General features: G+C 42.2%; 1 protein-coding gene across 3 annotated transcripts in view; it reads left to right on the top strand.

Moving 5' to 3' along the window:
• The window catches only part of mcama (melanoma cell adhesion molecule a), a 36,890-nt gene that overhangs the window by 15,202 nt on the left and 5,993 nt on the right, over positions 1-15,695 (top strand). For all 3 annotated transcript variants that reach the window (XR_009770240.1, XM_061703171.1, XM_061703170.1), the window contains exons 2-9: positions 8,974-9,107; positions 10,508-10,736; positions 10,834-10,904; positions 11,002-11,089; positions 12,340-12,519; positions 13,316-13,443; positions 14,317-14,461; positions 14,678-14,793. Coding sequence is in view for 2 of the 3 variants with exons in the window: in XM_061703171.1 (XP_061559155.1) it covers positions 8,974-9,107; positions 10,508-10,736; positions 10,834-10,904; positions 11,002-11,089; positions 12,340-12,519; positions 13,316-13,443; positions 14,317-14,461; positions 14,678-14,793 (1,091 nt within the window). In the remaining variant the exon portion in view is untranslated. The remainder of the gene's footprint in view (positions 1-8,973; positions 9,108-10,507; positions 10,737-10,833; positions 10,905-11,001; positions 11,090-12,339; positions 12,520-13,315; positions 13,444-14,316; positions 14,462-14,677; positions 14,794-15,695) is intronic.

The raw sequence follows: 15,695 nt of genomic DNA, 5'->3' as shown, positions 1-15,695 counted from the left end.
TGACAAATGGGCTGCCCACAGGTGCTGTTAGAGCAGCCCCACCGATCCACCCCCTCACAAACACTCTCTATGGGAATAGGGGGTGACGTTCCCATTGTTCCCAGCTGCCCTGCGTTAAAGTGAACCACACCGCCCTCCGTCCTCCGCGGCTCAGCGGGACGCAGTGCCACCAGACGACTGGGAATCCAGTCAAAACCACAGGCCGGGCTCAAGGTCTTGGCACGAGGCCCATGGCCAGCAAATTAAAACAAGTACTGGATGTTTGTCTGAGGCCAGTCCTGAGAAAGGGAGTCTCCCTGTCTATAGATCAAGATAAAGATGCTGGTTTACGATTTGTAGACCAAGTCCAAGATGCATAAAAGGTATATCAGAAAGGTTCCAGGGCTGGTTTCACAAAAGATATACAGTGGTGCCTTGAGTTACGAGTTTGTTCCATGACCCCGCTCTTAATTCATATGTCAACTTTCCTCAACTTTGGGTGGCGACTGTGTTTAGAAGTAAATAAAATGGCAAGTTTGTTGTGTCAATACATGTCAGTTGTAGCTCTGCAAGAGGTGTCAGTAAGGCAGCTGTTAGCATGAATGTGGTTTGAACCTTTAACCCCCACCGCCTGTGTTAACTCAACATCCCAGCTTATTGAGAGAAAATGTCAAAAAATGATTTGTAGTAAATCCATGAACGAATGGTTGTTTATGACAGCTCTCCGTTTGAAATATTCGTCAAAGAAGAAGTTTGCTGTTTGTCTACCGGATTGTTCAGGCGGGAGTAAAAAGCGACTGCCACCAGCTTTCCAGAGTTGTAATAATCCCTCCGTCTCAAAGTCTTTTAAATAGCTCTGCAATGTTTTGGAACATCTGCAATCCGACACTCGCAACAAGCCCACCATGTGCTTTGTTTTCATCCCGTCCCCATCCCACTCCGCGGGCGTCCCTGCCCCCAACGCTGCCTGTCCAGCTTGCACTTGTCTTCAAATCTCACAGAAGAAATGATTTACTGGTTAACTAGACAAAACACGGGCAGCCAGAATACCAAATCAGTTCCAAACATCTTTTCTTCCTGTGAATTTTGAAGTATGATTTTATCATTGGCGTACTTATCAAACCATTCACTGAGCCTGTTTGAAAGCTCAGTTTCAGTTTCTTTTAAGGACTTTCATCCTCTGCAGCACCTCATTACTTTTTAAATGTTCTACTTTTCTACTTAATGTCCAGGATTATTGTAATTTAATATAAAATATAGAGAAATATGGAGACTTGTCTAAGGTTTTCAGGGCTTGATTGCTACTAAGGTGTGGCAATCACAATTGAATTGTGGCGTGTGATGGTAATTTGTGCTATTGAATCATGTATGGACTTTGTGTGTCTGGGGTCTTCAGGGCAACTGGCCTGGGCGCAGGGAGTAGCCTCTCTCCCTCATTATCGCAGCAGTCCACCTGATCGCTCTGATATTCTCTTTGAGAGCATTAAGGTTCTCAGCGTGAGACTTTGGGGGGCCAACAGGGTTTTGCCAATTTGATCCGTATGAATTATGTGTGGCATGCTCGGCCGACAGCTTCCCTCACGTCTGGTAGACGGGATAAAAGGAATGGGAGTACAGGACAAGGCCTTTGTTGTGTGGGACAGGAGCGGCATCAATGCTAATTCGCAGAAACAAACAGAGGCACGGCACAATGGTTCCACAATGGAAAGTGTTCATGATGGAAATAAATGGTCATCTCTCACGAGTACAGTTTAAAGTTAAATTACACGTTAGTTCCCACTGAAAAAACATTATGGTTTTTTTTTCGTAATCGAGATTATTTGCTTTGACAGAGCAATGCCTGAATCCGCTTTTAAATATGGGTGCAAAATAGTTTTATTCAAATCATAGTTTGTTTTTTCCCCTTGGTGAGCTTTGTTTGGACAGGTGTAAACACAGTAATCAAACTTGGGTGAGCCACCAAACCAACCTGTCCCAAAACATACTGTGCCAAATGTTCATTTGACTTAGATATTGGCAATTGGCTATTGGCAAACAAATCGATCAGGTTTGACCCTAAAGTACATAATTATGATGTGATCACAGATAATAAGCAGACGTACCCACTGACAATAGACAAGTCAAGTCAGAGATGGACGGACCACTTGCAAGTGAACTCAGGTGTGGTCCGGTTCCCTTAAACTCGACACTGAGTGCTACACGGACCGGTGTTAAAGTAAAGTGAAAATGAATGTCTTCTAAATTTGACACACCACAGAGAAGAATGTTAAAAATGCTGCCAAATGTAATGATAAAAAAAAAGGCACATATATCAAATGAGGCTTCAAAATCATGAAAAATAAAGCTGTTCTCGACTTTTTCGAACGCTTACGGGCGTGTCTGCTGAAACCACGCCCCACTCAACTGCTAACTGTCAATGAAATGCCACTACTACGACCTAGAAAACTTGATTCTAATTCATCTAGCATCTTTCTTATGCCTAAACGTAGAGTAACTACATGTTTTAGCTTCAAATATATATCCGCTTGAATCCTTTTGTGGCTGGAATATATCCCACCGGATCGTCTCGGGGCTTTTCCATGCCGCGACGACGAGGCGCTCTAAAGCTGTCACACCAAGGTGAAGCCCCTGTCCCTTTTTTCCCCCCTCGCTCTTCTGCCTTCTCTCCGTGACGTGTGCACACTCACGGGCGATAACGAGGCGCTCAAAGCTGCCACCCCAGCCCGAAGCGCCTTTCAACACGTTGGTTTTAAAAAAATATAAATTCACCCAGTCATTGTATTATTATTCCGTTGTATTATTGCTCAAGTAGAAGCGGCCGTCTGGATGGTTGAGGGCAAAAGCTCAATGAGTTTATGTGTTCCAACTCAGGATATTCAGTGTTGTGACGATGACCATAGGGGCCTGAACACATAAGAAGGCCTTTGTCAGAATACTGCGATAAGTCGACGTGCTGTCGTCACAGGTTTGATTGAAAAAGAGGCCTTAGGTAGCGTTAGAATAACAGCCAGTACCTCATACCATCATGTCCTGTCTTTCACTGTCTTTATCACAAAGTGTAGAAACCTTCACATTCTCGTCAGCTTGACAGTTTTGTTGGTTTGTTTGTCCGTCTTTTGGCATTATGATTAAAAAACAACCAGCTGATTTTCACAGAACATTTCTCATGGGTTGGATTAGGCGTTGTACATGATAAATTATGCACTGCATAGTTGCTAAATCTGCATTTCTGTGTTCAAGCCATGGGGGTCCAATGTGACTCCCAGCTAACTACATTTTATTTTTTATTTGTTACCAATGAGATTCACTACACCACTAAATGAGTGGTTACGGTTTGACTGCAGGCTTGTGAACTTGTTTTTGGTCTATCGATTGCCAAGACCTCACATGACCCCCACCCTTCTATGTAGTCTGTGTTTAGCCTGCTGACCTTTAATTAGCCATCCTGCATCTGCGGAGCAAACTGCATGCCTGAACCCCGGTGCGGTGGAGGCGTGTGTATTGATGACAACACATCAGATACAAGCATGAATAAAACATCCATGTTACTCCCTTTAATGAAGTCTCACCCACTGGGTGCGATGTTCAAAAATTTATGAAGTTGCTTGAGAAGTTGCCAACCAGCAGGAATAATTTTCAATTCCTTAAAAGCGTTTTTTGGTCTCAGGTGGATGGGCCACCGAAGTTTGCTACGTATTTATACTGACGTTTCAATTATGGATATGCCGAGAAGGCAGTGGATGTGAAAAATTACAGCTGATTTCGGTAAGAAATATTATAATCCCAAATCAGGTTATCACGTTTAAATTTTTAAGGAGGTATTTTACAAAAGCACACTAAAACAGCTGTTGTTAGAGTGATTTAGCACAAGGAACGTGTTGAATTATAAAAGTGGAATGACAAGTTTGCATTGAGAAGATACTGTATGTTGATTCTAATGACTTTCTACAACAAATGTATACAAGGCAAAATATATTCAAAAATATGAAGAGGAAGTACATGTTTTGAAGGTAGTTCTAGCTGGTTCTTATAAAACCTGTTTTCATTGGTTGTTGAGCTACGTACTTTTAACAGTATGTTCAATAACATTAAGTTAGAATAGTGGTTTTCAAACCTTTTCACAGCAAATACCACCTCAAAAAGTTGTCCAAGTACCATAATAATGACCAACATTAAAATAGGAGGCCAGTCCTGAGACTGATAAAGGTTTTTCATTGGACAGTGACGATATGCAAAATCCATCATCGGAGTAGTCCACACCTGAAGGGGGACCCCCTGAACACCAATCACTAATATGCTTGGTTGTGACCCGGGGCAGTGCGGTGCTGTGCCGCATGAAAGCGAAGATAATTGCATAAAGATCTGCCTTTGAGGAGATTTTTCGCACGTCCTTATCTCTCTTATGCCAAAGAATAAAGAAGCGTGGACTCGCTCGCGGCTACTGACGGTCACCACGGGGACGGACCGCTGTGAGATTTGTGCTACATTGTGCCTCTGAAAGCCCGACCCTCCTTGCCGTGACAAGGACCTCTTGTCTCTCTGCTCTACACGTGCGTGTGTGTGTGTGTGTGTGTGTGTGTATGTGTGTGTCCTCTCTTTGATGTCAGACATTGCACTTTTGTCCACCAGGTGTTCCACAGCACACCGGGCTTGTGCATAGAGAACTCCTCCTGCCTGTCAGCCGCACTTACACGCTAGCTCTTTCCACCCTCTAAGGGAGCCTCTCTCGATAAATTCACTCAGTAAAACTCTCACTTTTACACAGATAGCTTCAAAAAAGAGGATTTCACCTCCCGAAAATGTAAATAAGTTGCCGTTAAAGCGGAAATATGCTGTATGTTTGAACATGAATCAGAGCAAGTCTTGGTTAAAGCAGACTGTTAGATCATATGAACCTCTTGAGTTGGGTGATGGCAATAGTAACTCGACTCATATTTTTCCTTCAACTATTCATTTTTAATTGTTTTCAGCAGTGGGACTTGAACCCTCAACCTCAGGCTCCAAGGCTCAAGTCCTTAGAGATGAGGGGTTCAGTATGAATTACAAACACCAATTTCAATGAAGTTGGGACATGGAACTTGGCAATGATTTGCAAATCCTTTTCAACTTATATTCAATTAAATACTCTTCAAAGACAAGACATTTAATGTCAAACTGACCAACTTTTGTTTTGTTTTGTTTTTTTGCAAATATTCTCTCTTTTTGAATTAATGCCTTCAACACGTTCCCAAAAAGATGGGATAGAGGCATGTTTACCACTGTGTTGTAGAATAGCTTCCCCAAAACAAGCCGACCCGATAATATTGGGAAAAATTGTGTTTAATTCCAAACAAATCAGAATCGGATTAGGATTCTGTAACAGATTGCGTTCAACCTTTGAGGTTCACTGTATTGTACTTGGTTGTTTAATTTTTACATCCTCTTTAACTCATTAATTTTGTTGTTTTTGTTATTTTCATCTTCCCACCTCCTGTTTCGAATAGTGTTTCCTTGTGTCTGCTCATTGACTCCATTTTGGCCTGCTTGCCTCCTTGACAGAAAGACAAACTGAAGGTTTTAACTGACATTTGCTAAAGAAGATGTTAAACTTAGAATGTGACAGAGACGTGACGCGATACTCTCCAGGTACGGGCGCTTGGAGAACCGTCATTATGGGAAATGTTTATTATCTCACAAGTGTCCTGGCTCATTTCATGGCTCGCCAGTCACATGAAGGATTAGAATGAGGTTGTGTCTGAGGTGATTTGGGGCTCTTATCAGGTGCAGGGGTGCAGATCAACCACAGGCCTAAGCTGACAGCCTTAATCAAAGCAGGAAGCCAATAATGGTGACCACTCTGGTTAGCGTCCGAGGGTATTGTCTGTGTGTTAATGTTATAATGAGCCACTGTATGCGTACAGGCTTTCTTCTTAAGTAGTTCCCTCACCAAAGCCTGTTTTTTAAAAAAATCTAATTTGTTTTGCAGCCTTATTCTGCATTATAGAACGAAACAAAAACAGTTGATCACATTCTTGTATTCATTTGTTGCACTCTTTTGTTTGAGTTAGCAGGATTACGCAAAACATACATAACCAATTTGTTGTTAACTTTGTGTTTGGGTGGGTAACACGTGAAATAAGAACCTGTTTGGTGCAGATCACGTAATTTATTTTCATTTCGCGCTGTTATTGTCTGTTACCATTGTGGCCAAGTGAGGCAATGATTAACCCGCCTCGGTGAAAAAAATATTTTTGTGTTTGGCATTTGGCCTTCATTTTGTACCAAGATCGTTTGCGTGTAAAAGTGCTCAGTGAGTCCCGTTGGACTTTTCACCTGTGGTTTCCTTCAATGTCTGCTGTGAAAGGCTATATTGTACGTTGGTGGCATGGGTTATCTTGTGCAGTGATAAGCGGTCGGACTACAGGCCCGATCCTGTCAGCACATTCAAATATTCGTTATTTATCTATTTATTTATTTTTTTTATGAATCAGCCAGGACGCAGACAAGTCACTATAAAGTATGCACCCACACACAGGCAGGCAGGACTTTTGGTTGTCAGGGTCCACAGATCATGGCTCATGTGTATTTGTGCTGTAGTCCGTGCCACATAAAGGCACAACAGGAATAGATAAGAACCAGAGCCAGGTTCTGGAAGCCAAATCCCCAGCAACCCCCCTGCGCTAATCGGATTAGCCAAAGTTTTAGCGGCGCGGCCCCAAAGAGCAACAACATTTTTTACACTGACGTGTGTGTGACATATTCTACCTTGCAGCCTGCATAATCTGCTCCTCATAGATGCCTTGTCATTTTTTGTTTGCCGAAACAACAACTTCAGCGCACCATGAACTGTTGTTCACCTCTTGTGCTGCAGATTTGCGTGATTGAGTGTGTGTGTGTGTTTTTATGTGTGTGAGAGACAGAGGAGGGATGCGGTTCACCCAGGTGGGCGAACAATGGCTCACCCGTCGTCTTGGAGAAATGGTTGACTGAACACTGGCTGGACTGAGGAAGGGAGGGGAAGGGTGGGAGGGAGAAAAATGGGAGTTGTGACACGGATTGGCGCAGAGTAAGGGAGGGAGACGGGCTGCTGATGGGGGTGCAGTCAGCTGAATGTGGGCAACTGGGAGGGGACGGGTGTCTTAAAGCTCTTTTCATGCTTGGTCTGGTTTAGCAAACGCTGAAAATGCAGAGGAGGACACCAAGATCCAGCTCTTGTTAGTCGTCGTCTTATTTTGTCTGCACAATATTCACAATCAGTGTTTGTGTACGTTTTCAGAATTAAGAGACTCCCTTTCGAGGCCCGTACAATGAAAAAAACAAAGAAATACTACCCAGAAATGACATATCACAATATCTGATAACAAGGACCACATATTATATGATGCTGCTTTCCACTTTTCGTAACGGGGAATTGTTGCACGCTATTTTGTGCCGTCCCAGCTACATACGAGCTACGTCTAACTAAATAACACGACTAATACGATGCCGAGCCCGCGGAGATGAAAGTTCGCTTCGCGTCCAGTGTCAACGCAGCAAACGTCACTAATCATTGCCATCATGGCAACGACTAAGCTGCACTTGTGACAAATATCGTTATCACAAAGGGAGGACGAGGAGTTATTAACAGGCGAGTCATCATGCTAATTGCTAAGCTATTGTGACATGTAGTCACAAAACAAAACAGTACACTTGTCACATAGGTCTCGCTGGAACCGCGTTATAGTGACGGTAAACAACTTTGAACAGCAAAGTAGCAGGCAAGTTAATAAGTGCCTGGAAAGAAAGTGTTACACAATCGCTACACGGTCAAACAGAACCTTAAAATTATTTCAAATTAGTACGACACCTGAGAACAGGGGCCTATTATGTTGAAAGTACTGTAAGATAACCTTTATTGGTCCCACAAGGAAGACATTTGCATTGTTTCAGCATCAATAGTCAATATAGGAAATACAAAAAATAGCATGCAACATAAGACATTTTTGTACTTGAAGTACATTGAAGCCATAATTTATTAATGATTATGATTATAGAGTAATGATTATGTTGTGCAATTGAACAATATGCAGAATTATTTTATCGTATTATGTAAGACTGTATACTGCAATAATTGTGCCACAGTAATGTTCTTGACATAATTTTAAAAATGTGGCAATTCAGACAAACTGTTCTGGAATTTGTATAGGTTGGCAGTTCTGCAGTCATACTCATAAATGCAATTTTACTTATAAGGCAGAATAATTTCTTTCAGTGTTCCGGGTTTTGGCTTTGGTTTCCTCGTTTTCAGTTTTGGTGAAGAATTGTCATTTCGGTACATCACTACTTTTTCACTATTTGTAGCAGGGCTCGATCCCTATCCAGAGCAAATACCATAGGATTACTGTAATATTAGAAATTGCGCATTTATCGGCAAAGATCTCACATGGTAAAGTTTGTGAATGAGAAGGCACCAGTCCTCTTCTCTGTGCTTGCAAGTATCACACAAGCAAATGTAGCATCGTATAAAAAAAATCCCAAAATACAACTGGGCCTTTGAGGGAAATGATCAATGGAAATAATCAAAGAGTTATATCTGAAAATGTAAGAGGAGCAGAAGAGTATCCTCCACCATCCCGCATAACTCCTGCGAGCCAGACTCAACAGAATATCGGGCCAAAATGTTTTCTTTTTCACTGTGTGTGAAATAAAAGCAGCCAAATCCAACATGGCTGGAGAACAACTTGGCTCGGGGATTCAACAGTCCAGTGTCAGCCTGGCGAGTCGCCTTTTTCGCCTAAATTCCTTGCGATGATGTCCGGGAAACTGCTTTTGTGGCCAAGAAGCGTCAGTCAGCCAGGCGGAAGGAACCAAGACGAAAACGTACACCATGTGGACAAGAAGCCTTTTCTTTGTTCCGCTTCTGTTCCTGTCTGTCTCGTGCCAAAAAAATGGCGCTCGGTGTTGCTTTCGGGTTAGCGTACAAATTGGGAATTCAACAACTGAATCTGAATTGATCTACTTTTGTGTGTGTTTCAGTGTGGGCCAGAGTGGAGGTGACTATGAAAGACAATGTCGAGGTGTACCTGGGCGACTCGGCTGAGATCGTGTGCCACTATAACTTCACTGAAGCCAACAGCGTCCCCAGATTTGTCATGTTCCAGTGGTTTGTGGTGAGTGGTGCCCGGAAAAGCCAAGCCCTCGTCTATGTGGGACAGTCCAACTGTGCAAGAAGGATTACACTCATCTCTTCAGTCTCCCTCAGAGTCTGACCTGAATGTAATGAGTTAGTCCTTAGACAAAACTGCACCTTTGCAAGTCGTTTTTACATAATCCGACTGACAGAAAAAAAAGCCATTCCCACCGAATGGCTCCTTTGTTTCTGGGATGATTTAAAATATATAACCATGATAATAATAAAAATGATGCATTAAATTAATTAATTTCTTCAATGATTCAGAGGGTTTCATGCACGCTGTTCACATATAAAGGAAATTCGTCTGACACATCTGGGAGCTCGCCTATCAGGCTGCCTGCACCTTGATCAGATTCACCAAAATCGCGTTAGACCAGCAACGTACCGTGCACCAAAAGTTAGACGTAGTCTGAAGAGGTGTAAGTTTAGACCCACTTTCTGTCACCAAATTGTCAACAGCGGCGGACGAATGCCGAAGCACAAACCCTCGTTGCGTCGGTACACCCATCTTAGCGCAGACCTGTCTGCCAAATTGGGAAACATGGCAGCAAACCTTGCGTTTGCTGAAAATCAAGATACGCCACCATTGGCGCTGCGGAGCAGGCTGCGCAGTCTATGAAAATCGAGCCCTTTCTTTGTTTTATGTTTAGTTTTCCACTAAACTTGTGTGAGTGGCAATAACAACTTGAAGCAAGCGGTTAGCCTCTTTTTTTGAAGAATTGTCTGACAAACTTCTGTTCGTTGTGAAGTTCGCTGCCACCATCTAAGTTGTAACTCAAACTTTTGTTTTGAGTTACAAACTTTTTCATCGCAACTCAAGACAAAAAATCGACTAAATGAAGGCTTGTATCTTGGAAAACTCTGTCAATTCGTAATTCGGTTCATGTGTAAGACGAGGTGCCACTGTATTTAAGGCAAAATGTTATGCTGCAGACTTACTGCTTTGAATTTGAGTTTGCTTACTTTCACATAAATTCCAGTGATATGTAACACACTTGTTCGGAACGATCCAAAGAAAAATCAAAAACACACAGAATTAATATGGTCGGAAGTTTGGTCGCTTAGTGATCATTGCTGTGGCACTGTAACATTTGAAGATACGTAGATTTGAATTGACAGGACTAAACACACATGCTAACGTTAGCCTTAGTGCTGGACACTGCAGCATTATGCGACACGATTTTTCTTGCTGCACTCAGTCTCTTCTTGGATAAAATGTGCCACCTTCCAGCTGTGAAGTTGATACAGAAGAGCCTTATTTTCCTCCATGGTGATTGATCGTTGCTTGATGTTTGTTAGCGTGTCTCCTTCAAACTGATGTCAATTCGGCGCCGTTTTGAGTATTCACTGTGATGTATATGTATTGTATGTCTGCAGAAAGACACAGGCAGCAGTTCACGAATTCGTATCTACTACGCCGTTGACGACAACAAGATCGTGGACGAGGGCACGGAGTACAGCGGTCGCATCCAGGTGACTTTAGATCAGCACAAAACTCAGCTCACCATCCAGGAGGTGCAGCTGTCCGACGAGCGGGAGTTCATCTGCCAGGTGAACGGTCTGTCGGCCGGCACCATGGAGCGCAAGACTCACCTCAGGGTGTTCGGTGAGGAAGCAAAGTGACCAGCCACTGTTAAACATCCTGATTAGAACATCTAATATTTTTGAAAGGTCATTGAATTAACTAGATGGATTTGTTCCAGCTCCCCCGGGGTCTCCAGTAATCAGGGGTGTCCAAACGGGAATATCCGTCACCAATGAGATGCCCTCTAAGGTGAGTTTGCTCAATAAGAACCCACCAGGTTAATATGGATAGCCACCTTTGTACTAACTATATCCATAATGCTTGTCACTGTGACCTTGGCCTTGAGGTGGCAACATGTGAGGCCCGGAATGGTTATCCCAAATCCAACATCACCTGGTACAGGAACAACATGCCTCTGGTGTCTTCAGCAGGACGTAAGTGATTAAGCCATTTCCTCCCCTTTATTTAACCAGGTAAGGCAATTGAGAACAGTCTCAATGTCGGAACGGTCCTGACGTAGTGCAGTTCGGAATTTGTCTCTGAGTTTGAACTGCCTTAATATGGGAGGCATTTGGTTTTCTGAGGGTTATGAACTTGGTTGCGCAGCAGCATAAAATACGTCCCGTGTTCACAAGAAGCCTCTCTCAGTTACGGCTATTTGATTTTTTTCAGGGCTGAAATGATCAATCGAATAACTCGAAAAATTCAATTCCAAAAAAAAAAAGTAAAAGCGAAGTCTCTGCCTCAAAGCCTCATAGTAATATTTTTCCACACCAACTAATGTTACTGCTGACTTTCACAACAATCCATGTTGGCGCAATGGCAGTGAGAGAATGTCCAAAGTTTGGGCTCCAGTCACACTTAAAAAAGAAGACAAAGTCTAATGCGTCTACTGCAATGCAGAACTAACTTACGTACCACAACAGCACGTCTACATTCGCCAACACAAGGTATCGATGTTCGCTAATATAATAAAGCTTACCATTGCTAGTTAGAAGGTATTGTAATGCCTCCAAAAGTGGTCAAGGATAGATGGAGCCAACAGTGCACGTTCAATTGCTTTATTGAACAAACGGTAACAAAATAAATATGTAAAAAGCACATACACTACATACAACTAAAGCCTAGGCACTCATGCAAACTAACTAACTGTTGGCCGGTTAACAGCCAACCACTAACTCTACACTCTCATTCGCTGACACGCACGTCACTGATCAGACCAGGCCCCACCTTCCAAAGCCAGACACACTCAAAGCCTCAGAATTTATAGTGTGGCACGTGAGAATGGCAACCCTAAGTAGACAACAATTATACCTGCACCTCACATGCATTTTGTTGTCTAATAACGCAAAAATCAATTTACATCCTTATACTCGATTAAACAGTTGGATAAACGGTAGATTAATTGATTCTAAAAATATTCGATAGCCGTAGCCCTAATTTATATTTTTCACTTAGAAGTGATTTTCATTCAAAATATTTACTGTAAGGCAGCCTAGTGGTTAGCAAGTCTGCCTCACAGTTCTAGGTTCTGTGGATCACCATTCAACTTCACACCTGCACAAAGTTGATGTTTTCAAGCATGTCTGCACTACTGGGCTCGATGTTAGCATGCAACTTTAATCCTTAACGTTCTTATATTTGACTAATAAGGAGTTAATGACTTGTGACCTTGCCTCCGCAGTTGTGAATGTGTGGACCGGCGACACGGTGGAGTCGAGCGGCTTGTACTCGGTGCAGAGCACGTTGGAGTACCAGGTGGTCAAGGAGGACAAGGACGCTAACTTCTCCTGCGAGGTCAGCTTCTTCGTGCCCGGCGACATCATGATCCTCGAGTCCAGCAGCGTCGGCATCACCGTTCACTGTAAGGCAACACGAATGCTGTGGAGGCGTCGGAATCAACACACAGGATGCTTGACTTTTTTCTCTTTGTTTTAATGCAAAACACACCAAGTACATTAAGATCATCCTTAGATTTTATGACTTTTTAAAATCATTTTACAAAGCAACATCAGAATTCTTGAGAATTTTGCTTCAGTCATCGACGTGTGCATAATAACTGATCACAGTGATCGTATTTTAAGGCAGAAAACTTTTAAGTCACAGGTATTTGGAACTGAAAATTATGGATAACTTTGAAAAAAAATCAACTAATGAAGATGTAGGAATTATTATCACTTCATTTTCTAGATAAGCATAAGACTCAAAATGATCCTTAGTCCCCCCCACTACAATGTCATGTTGTTTTTTTCACTTTCAAATTCATCCTGCGGGCCGCATTATACGGTCTAGAGGGCCGGTTTTGTCCCACAGGCTGCACGGCTGTAACGCATACAGTATAACTTCTCCTTTATTTGGTCAAAAATAGCGTGCCATTCAAAAGGCCATTCCACCAGTTTTACGTTGTCAGGTTTTTGCCAAATGTTCTGTAGGACACATTTGAAGAGCCACATCAGCTTTGTGTTGGTCCATTGTTTTTGGAACAGTGACACAGTGGTGGTCGGAGCCAAACACAGTCTGTGCTGTCAGCTAATGGAAATGATCTTGTTAATGGGACTTTACAAGCATGCTGAGTCAGACTATGTAACTTAACTTTGTGCGTGTGCGTGCATGTGTATGTATGTGTGTGTGTGTGCGTGTGTGTGTGTGTGTGTGTGCAGACCCACCCACCATGGTAGAGCTGTGGAGGGAGTCGCCTCAGGGATTGGTCAAAGAGGGGGATACTGTGGAGCTACGTTGCCACGGCGATGGCAACCCCATGCCGACCTTCATCTTCACCAGGAAGGAAGTAAGAATGGAGGGCCTTCTCCTCGACGGAAAAGTCCCCCGAGACGGAAAAGGGGTGACACGCAAAAGACACGCCCGGAATGTTTTTGATATGCAGAGCTCACAGGACCCCCGCGTAGATGGGTACGTGCAAAGGTCCGCGAAGGCCTCGTCTGATTTGACCCCGCAGATCCAGTCTGGGCTCTAAGACGCTGACAGGGAGCAGGGCTGGAGCTCGTTCCCATGTCAAACACAAAACCATTGTGTTCGCGTTGCCAATTAGGTCATTGTGACTTGTAGTGTGAAACTGTGAGAAACAGGAAGAACATTATTGAGTTGTGAACATTAAATACAGTGGAGCCTTAGAAGCAGTTTGTCAAATTCTGATCCCAAGTTCATTGCAACATAGAATACACAGAGGATAATTTACTGTATTACTGAAAAATATTACATATAACATTATGGTAACACGCTGTCAACACACAGCGAGGGCCAACATCAAAATAAATTTATATTCTTGCGACTCTGCACATATAATGACAAAAAAATGGTGGCCCCCGTAGATGAGTAGATGTGGTGTTTTTTAAGAATAAATATGTTGTAGATTTAAGTAAACAGCCTCACATAAGAAGGTATGCATGTTTATTTATATTTTATAATGTCTTGCCGCAGAATTTGCTTGAATTTATGTTGTTTTTTAAAGATTAAATTTAATATTCCAGTTTAAGTGACATCCATTTTTGAGCCTCTCGTTGAGACAGAGGCAAATGATGATTTAAACTGCCAGCATCTTTGGGAATATTAGTCAATATTAGAATCAAAGTACAATTAAAATAATTGATTTTAATTGTACTTTGATTGGTTTGAATGAGACAGTTTGAAATCTTTGTTGCAGGACCCTGACGTGGAGTTCGACAGCCGTGGAAACGTGTTGATGCTGCAGGCGGTGTCGCGCAGAGACAGCGACGATTACCTGTGTCGACCCCGGGACACCACTGCACTCAAAGAGGTCAAAGGAGAGATGCGACTCAAAGTGCACTGTGAGGAAACAACAACACACACACACTGGTGTCCAGACCATGTGACTACATTAACATAACAGACACTCAGAACTCATTAGAATTCATCACTCAGACCACATCCAGACGTTGTAGTTAGCACATTATTAGAATGAAGAATGTCAGTGGAAACCCTTACGACTGTCCTCACTCAACTAACAGCGTGTCCCTCTGTCTTGTTGGGTGTGCTGTGTTCAGACCTGGACCCTGCTGTGCTGGTACCCAAAGAATCTGAGGTCATGTTAAAAGGGGAAGATTTGACTGCGTCGTGTAATGCTTTGTCCTCCGAGAAAACATCCGTCGTCTGGTACAAGGTTTGTTAGGTCTAAGTTATTAGATAACCATTTGTAACGTTTTTTAATTAGAAAAATAGCACTCTACAGTATCGTACTTTATAAAAACATACCGTAAATACCGTAATTTCTCGTGTATAATGCGCATTCCCCCCCCAAAAAAAAAATTGTCAAAAGTCAATAGTGCGTTTTATACATAAGTATAGGGGGAAATGGAAAAAACTTTCACATTTTATAAATGTATGCCGCCATCTAGAGGTTATGAAAAAGCTGTACACTTTCATTCCAATATGCCACCGCCACTTAAGAGGCTATGAGAAAGGTGTACACTTTCATTCGAATATGCCGCCACCTAGAGGTTATGAAAAAGATGTAGCCTACACTTTCATTGCAATATGACAGGTACGTATGACTACATATATATAAACAGTTGTGCTCATAAATTTAGATACCCTGGCAGAATTTGTGAAATATTGTGTTTTTCAATACGACTGATGACTGATCAATAACCATCATTAATTTCTTTATGGCTATGTTTTGTTTACTGATAATGCTTTAATGCTTTAAGTGCTTGACAGTTTAACTTGAATAACATTAAAATAAAATTAAATGTGTTTCACCAGGCCCTTCATGTTTTCCTTAAAGAATTGTACCCATCTTACAAATTCTGCCTGGGTAATCAAACATATGAGCACAACTGTGTGTTTTCTCATTTACTAAATAAAAGTAGGGCTGTACATTTCAAAATAAGAGCTAGGAAATAGAAAGTATTACGTGTTCAAATAAAGTGCTTTACTTCAGAATAAGGATTTGAAAAAACTTAACAAAATACAGATAATGGTTCATGTTTTGATCATATAGGTAGAAGCAAAATCATGGTTTGTAAAAATGCATTATACATGGGTATAAGGGTTTTCCAGAAT

The sequence above is a fragment of the Phycodurus eques genome, chromosome 17 (assembly GCF_024500275.1).
Source record: "Phycodurus eques isolate BA_2022a chromosome 17, UOR_Pequ_1.1, whole genome shotgun sequence".
Classification (NCBI taxonomy): Eukaryota; Metazoa; Chordata; class Actinopteri; order Syngnathiformes; family Syngnathidae; genus Phycodurus; species Phycodurus eques.
The sequence above is the reverse complement of the archived record's forward strand: the minus strand, read 5'-3'. Positions and strand labels throughout refer to the sequence as shown.